We start from the raw sequence: 7,264 nt of genomic DNA on the forward strand, positions 1-7,264 counted from the left end.
CTCTATAATTTTTTTCATCTTCACTACAAACTACTCTGAAACACACTGCTGATCCCACACACGTGGCTGCTCATCACCCAGCTCAGTAATTATCACCAATGTCCAGATTCCTACCCAGGGCAATGTCGAGTCCTGAATTTGTTACAGTAGGCTAACCTAAGCAGAAATATTACTGAATGACTGATACATTGCTTCTGCAAAATCCTGACATGTAACTGACTAGCAACTTTAGCAAGAACACACAGGTGCAAGACTTGAGGCACATGAGGGAGCATCTGATACACAGTAAGGCCTAAACTAAGTATCCCCATGAGCAAGCATGAGTCAGGAATCATTTGAATGAAATCAAGTACAAGTTTTAACAAATTCTAAAAGAGTAATCACAGTTTACCTATCCCAAGGAACAGATGTCTCAAATGATTCTCCTATTACATAGTAATCCAGGCCCAGGTCCTAGCAAATAGAGTAAGGAAATGATCAGTAACATTCAGCATCAACATCTGGGATTCCAATGTATGGACACAGCTAACAGCTGAAAAATGTTTTAGTCTGTATGAGAAAACCAGAAATTCTATTCAGCAAAAACACCTGTCCCAGTGATGTAAGTTCATAATGATGGAAACAGGGAAGCCCTTAAAAGGCACAGATGACAAACATTTTGATGCCATGGCTACAGTGACACAACTTGTCAGACTGTCAGTATGTCTAACACTAATCAAACACTTGTATCACTGTAGTATCAAGCCAAGAACTCCACTGTGCTAACCACCTAGTAGAAATATTTATTTCGAATGTAGTTGCTATCTAGGTGGAATAAAGACAAACATCTTGCCCATTATAGCCTGCGGAAATGAAGGTAAATTCAGGGATTTGTCCCCAACTATAGAAAGCCAAAAAAATATAAAATCAAGCACTCATGATACGCACACTCTGAAAGAAAAATAAATTTCCATCAGTAAGACTAAAATTCATAAGAACAGCTGCATTTTTAGTCCATTTATGTTCTGATTCAAACCACAGCCATATGCAGATTTCCAAAGAAGAGTGAAATCCAAGAGAGCACATGAGTATTTCAAGAACTCTCCATGTCTGATTCCATTCAACTTGTGGATTCTTCAACCTAATTTTCTCTAACCTTTAGGAAAAACTATTTTCTTAACAAGAACATTAATTAAATGTCTTTATGGTGTTTTGCAGATGCAGTTCCATGAACAATCACTAGTCAGAAATGGAAGAGATACAGCCTCTGGGAGAAGCCTAAGGTAAGACTCAAGGCAACCTGAACTTAGATTTCAGAGAAAGCATCTTCAAAAAACCAACATCTTTATGTTTTGTTATATTAATTAGTAGAAGTTTCAGCAGACAAAAGCTGACCTACCCGAAGGTAAGCGATGACAAATGTCAGCATATATCCTCTCTGTCCATTATCTTCTCCTGCTGCCAAACCACTGCAATTGACACCAATTTAATTAATTAAATTAGTCACCAGTTTACAAAAATATTTATAAACCAACTTTGTTTATTAAACATATCCCCAGCTTTAGCTGCCTGAGCTGTGTTAAAATAGTTGTAAGTAGCAAGGTCTCTTCACTAGAAACCAGAAGTTACTTCAGACCAGACCTTTAACTCTTTGCACTTCTCTTTTCATTCCACAGCTTGAAAAAGAGATAAATGATGAACCAAAAAAAAAAAAAAAAAGAAGACACTAGTGATCAAGCTAGGATCATTATAATAGCATTTGTTTTTTAACTATTGGTTTCTAGGCAGAAGAAAGTGCATGTATCTAATCAGTCTTCCTAGAAGCTCCCATAAATCTGAGGGGAGGTGTGTGTGAAATCAGGCACCCTGACAAAGGTTAGAATTAAAGTATTTCAGAATAAAAAACCATTAAATGGCTTAAAATTTTAAACAAGGTTAAATCAAACACTTAACTAAGAGCCTTAACTAAGCAGCAGACACAGCACCATCTTCTAATGAACCTAATGGAGTTTTTCCCCTTATCAATACACTATCACACATTCACAGCTGAAGTCATAGAATGAAAGCACAATGAAAACCCAAATTTCAGAAAGGAGACCCTTGAAATGGATAAAATAATACCTATGTATATTTGAAAAGCCAAGACTAATACTTGCACTGACTTTATTAAAAATAATAAAGTACATTCTTGACAAAACACTTTTAATGACAGTTTTCATCAATCATTTAATCAAAGGACAGAAATCTCCTGATCATTAATCAGCCTGCTACTTCAGTGAGTGTTTTCTGTTCCTTTGTAAAGACATAAACCAGTCTGTGGGACAAAGTCACTGCACCTCTTTAACTCAACAAGGTTCTTGTATTTGTAAGTTCATATCAACTCTGCAAAAATGTATCATTACCCTTATGTTTTTGTTTCCACTTACTATAGCCAAAATACAGAGTCTATATTGCAAAACAGGCCTATTTTTTCCTGGACAATTAATTCTCAGCTTCACGATGAAAAAGTTCTCTGAAAAGCATACCCAAACTTGGTGGCAATATCATAGACTTGCTTTTCATGCTGAAGAACCTTCTCTCTGTCACCCTCAAAGAGCAAGGTAGCTACACACAATATGTTGGGATCAAATCCTTTAAACTGCAAAAGAGAGACAAACTTTGCATTATTCTTAGTCTGTTTGTTGGTAGAATAAGAGCAACAAGTTTCTACTTTTCAAACACATGGCACATGCCCTGGTCAATAAGCGCTGCTGCAATGAAGAGGAATGATTGTGAAAAAAACATCTTTCACAGATTTACTCCCAAAACACTTAAGTTTTTCCTTGACAGGACACAAGTTCACCGAAATAACAGAAATTATCTGTCACCATTTTCCTTCTGTTAAAAAGTGTAGACATAACAGTTATCTACCTAATGCTGAATAAAAAACAGGTCAAGTGCTTTGAGCAACAGAGATACTTATATTCCATCAATTATTCCTGTATTAAAGCAGGAAGATGACCATGACCAGCATAAATGTCACTGCTCTCAAAACAGTTATATCAGCAGTGTGCCACAGAAAATCTCTACACCGGAACAGGACCATGGAAGGAAAACAGCTAATAAACCTGTGGCAGAGAGCATATCCCAGTGAAAATGGGAAGAAAACATAAAAGGTAAGTAGTAAGGCTGTCTGTATGTCAGACTTGCTCCTACCAAGACAGGAGCAAGTCAAGTGTCCTATCTTCCCAAATGGTCCAAAGAATAAGAGCCTTACTCATTTTTAAGATACCTTTTATTATTTTTAATTAGTTTCAGTGACTTACCACTATTAAGCAGGTTTCAGATAGAATGGAGGTAAATATAAAGTTACAATCAAGTTTAATAACTTTTTCCACAGTTAAAAAAGGGTAAAAATTTATGATTTAGAACAACACATTCTTAATCTGTACATTGACCAAAATTATTTTGTTAAAGCTTTTCCCTTTCCAATGGCATTCATCTCTTTCAGTCTCAACTCTGCTTGTGGCAATTTGTTACTGAAGCACCAAGCAAAGTAACATGAAGTTACATGAATTGTCAAGAGATTCAAATTCATTCTTTTATGTGCAACAGCTGTGCTAAAAAAAAATCCAGTTGTTTCGGTTTTTTTGTTGGGTTTTTTTTGCTATTCCTTTATTATTCCCTTAACCAAATAGATCAACTGTACAGGAATTTAACTGAAGGTATCAGGAGGGTCCAAAAAACACCAGCAAAGTATCTTGGGTTGGCTCAATCCTCCAGACAAAGAGCTCAAATCTGTATGGTAAACCCCAGTCAGACAGTCAAATTAGTATTTCTGAAAAGGATACTGCATCCGAGCACCCCAACACCACCAGGAAAACCACCACAAAACTGAAAATACCTCACCTGGCAAAGGATCTGTCTTACCCACTAGTCCTACAAAAAAACCAGCATGGCTAACAGAAAGAAATATTGTTACTACGGTGATAACAGACCTTTATTCCTGTCCTTGGAGTTTAAGATGCTATTCACAGTCCCTTCTTGTTCTAGAACCATTTGTATTTCATTTAGTATGAATCCTTTCATCTAGTCTGCCATCTTTTGGCTGTAATGTTCAGTTAACACCTTACAGTTGTCTTTAAGAGGCACTGGGGGCACTAGCTACAGTGTGAGCTACTTAGTAGACAAAAAACACCTAGCATTCATCTATCAGTGAACAGTCCCAAATTCACAGATGAAATAAGTGTAAGATGGATTTCAGCATTTTGGTCCCAGTAACACCTGCACTTGCAGTCTCAGAATCATTAAACTTGTTTCTTTGTCTATTCTTCCCTCAAATCCCAGCTGGGAGTTTCCTCTGAAGTAGCAGTTGCTCATATCCACCAGGGGAGTGAGCCCTGACATAAGAGCCAAGGATTGGTCACCAGCCTGGGATCTATACCTTAGTATTACGTAGCATTTCTCCACGTTTTTCTCCTGCAGAGCTGAAAGAATTGGAATTGGCATACAACAACCCTTTGGGATACAACATCCCAAGACGCAGTGAAGGTTGTTGCCAGCTACAGAAGCAGTAGATATTGCTGATTAGGATTGTTTCTAACTGACAACAATCTTGCTGCCAAAACCTTTACTACGTTAGATATTTCTGCATGACAGCAGGTCAGGGAGGGAAGGCAAAAGTTTTTGGGCTCTCTCTAAACCTAGCAGATATTCCCTAACAAAAGAAGCCCCAAGACACATGGCACTTCCCACTTCAACAGCTGCAGAATCAACACTAGCCACTGTCTCAAAAGTAAACCACTCCTTGAAGACTCTTGGTGTTGACACATCTATTCATATCTATTCATATTTACATTAATCGAATGTTTGCCTCCTCCTATCTAACAGTTATCCAACTTCATGATGATGCAGTTCTCTACATCTGAATGCCCACATTTGCAGGAACTGTCTAGTTAACTGATTTGGAAGAGAAATCAGTAATAACCATTTAATACATAAGCCTAGGTGATGTCATTTTAGCACCAAATAATTCTAGGTTAAAAAGGAATGAATTCCAGACAGACAAAAAAACCAATTTATATGGGCAATTCAAGACAGGTATCTTGAGGTTCTCACAAAATTCTAGTTCAGTCTAATAACAAGGTATATCATGCCTTGACAAAATCTGGGAAGAGAAGAATATAGTACAGAGTTAGCCTCACAACATCAGTATTAATTGATGATCACTGGTCTGCAAGCTAGAGAAACTGGCTTCATTCTTCCTCTGTCACCAACTTACTTTTAGACAAGGCACATTAATGTCATCTACAAGTATGACCAGCGACATCAGCTCTTGTGGAGTTACTTCTCAAACAGATAATCTCACTGTGAATTAAACCACCTTGAGAATGTCAAGTTAACAAATCCTACATTGTCCTATCAGTTACACTCAAACTCAACTGCATTAGAGACAGTTTACCAAAAAGTCTTGAACTTTATGACAAGCATGCGAAGTTCAAAACAGTGTTAAACCCCCAAATTACCTTTGTGATGTAGAATTTTTTCAATCCATCCAAAAATGACGTAAAAATGGAAGCAACTTGTGGTTTAAGAGCATGACCTTTGGCAAAAAGCAGAAAAAGGTGTGTTAAGGCAAACAGTGCTCTTAAGATTCCTACTTCACTGGGCAAGGGGAAAATGGCTTAGTAGTCAAAATTGCAAGAATCACTTGGAGTACTTTGTTTATCAAAATTAAAGAGGATTCTCTCTACTCATTTAGAAGATGATTTAGGAAAATATTTCATTATTTTCTGAAGGTGTATGTACAACTGTGTACAAATATTTGACTCTTTAATTAAGGCTGCCCTAGTTTAGATCTTTACTAGCCTCTGGCACATGGGAAGTTTTAAAAGAGCACTTCATTAGTTTTCACACCACAAAACTACGCAAAAATCAGTGACCTTTTTTTAAAGTTATGCCAAAACCACTGAAATAAACAGCCAAAAATGGTGCAAGTTAGGAGTTAAGCAATTTTTTCCTTAACAGTTATGTCACTTGTGCAAAGTTTTCTACATAAAGCTAGTAATTGCTTCCTTAATGACATACGGGGAACTAAAACTACCAGGATATATAAATGGTGTCTTGGAGCCTGTTAAATTAACATCTATGCCTCAGGACTGGGTTTAATTGAGATGAAAGTCTTTTACTGTTTGTTCCATTGTTTTCAGTCACAAACAACTTCTGAACTCCCATTACTGCTTCACTTTAGCAGCCTGGCATCTGGCCTACATGCTGTGAGCCCAATTCATAAAAAAAGTTATGCACCATTTACATGATACTTTGTTCTAAAATACTTCACAAAGTATTTCCTCCTGTATAACACATGAACTTCAGCAACTAACTGCTCTTCTCTCCTCAGCAAAGAGGGACTCTCTCTGCAGATACAAACCCCAAGGAGTACACCTCCAAGCACAGTTAAGTAAGCACACAAAAAAGCACCAGATAGTAAAAGGACACGAATTTATTAAATCAGTCCAAAAAAATGATTTAATAATGACAAGAAGAAAAATCGATGTTGATGTTTCTGAAACTATGTTTAAACCTTGTAATTGGTCAAATTATGCTTCCCAATTAAAGATAAAGAAAAATGCATCTGCCTTCTGTTGGACATGTCTGACAGAAATAGTGTAACACGAAAGGGTGTGAGAAGCAAGCAGCAAGGCTTGCTGGGCTCTCAGGTCTTACAAATCTCACTTCCTTTGTTTGAAAAACAAAGTTCAGCTTTATCAACATCACCATATTAATGCCATTTGAAGTTGAGATTCATCACTGACGCTTCTGGCCAAAAGAAGTTGCAGCAATTTTCACTTGTTCAAGTGGTATTAAAATAGAGGTTTTTCAAGGTCAGTCCCACTTCACATGATCTTCTGGGTACAAAGGTCACCACCTCTCTCCCACCCAGTCAAACACTGCCACATCAGAATATTTTCAGAGACCTACTGCTTCTAAGGAATCTGTGTACTACTGGTGATACTTCCATGAAATTAAAGGAATCAACCCACTCACCTTCAAAGAAAGTCCTGGCATTCCCATTATTTTCTTTCATACCCAACTTCTCATTAATACTCTTAGCAAAAAAATGTTTCAAGTACTGTATTTCAACACTATAATCTCTCCCACTTTACAGCAAAATAGAGGAAATGACTCCAGAATTTCAAACTCACCAGCAGACTATATGCCAAGAATGGAAATGTAGAAAAAAACACCTTATGTATTTATCTGCAGAGCATGGCTCTTTACTGACTCAGCTAGTTGATCCTCTTTC

At 37.2% G+C, this 7,264-nt stretch overlaps 1 protein-coding gene across 1 annotated transcript in view; it reads right to left on the bottom strand.

Annotated features, from left to right (window-relative positions):
- The window catches only part of AGPS (alkylglycerone phosphate synthase), a 37,447-nt gene that overhangs the window by 11,134 nt on the left and 19,049 nt on the right, over positions 1 to 7,264 (bottom strand). Inside the window, exons 12-15 of the mRNA XM_009083402.1 lie at positions 5,484 to 5,560; positions 2,505 to 2,617; positions 1,379 to 1,448; positions 392 to 453 (exon numbers count right to left, since the gene is read on the bottom strand). Coding sequence (XP_009081650.1) covers positions 392 to 453; positions 1,379 to 1,448; positions 2,505 to 2,617; positions 5,484 to 5,560 — 322 coding nt within the window. The remainder of the gene's footprint in view (positions 1 to 391; positions 454 to 1,378; positions 1,449 to 2,504; positions 2,618 to 5,483; positions 5,561 to 7,264) is intronic.

Source organism: Acanthisitta chloris, unplaced genomic scaffold (assembly GCF_000695815.1).
Source record: "Acanthisitta chloris isolate BGI_N310 unplaced genomic scaffold, ASM69581v1 scaffold4861, whole genome shotgun sequence".
NCBI lineage: Eukaryota > Metazoa > Chordata > Aves > Passeriformes > Acanthisittidae > Acanthisitta > Acanthisitta chloris.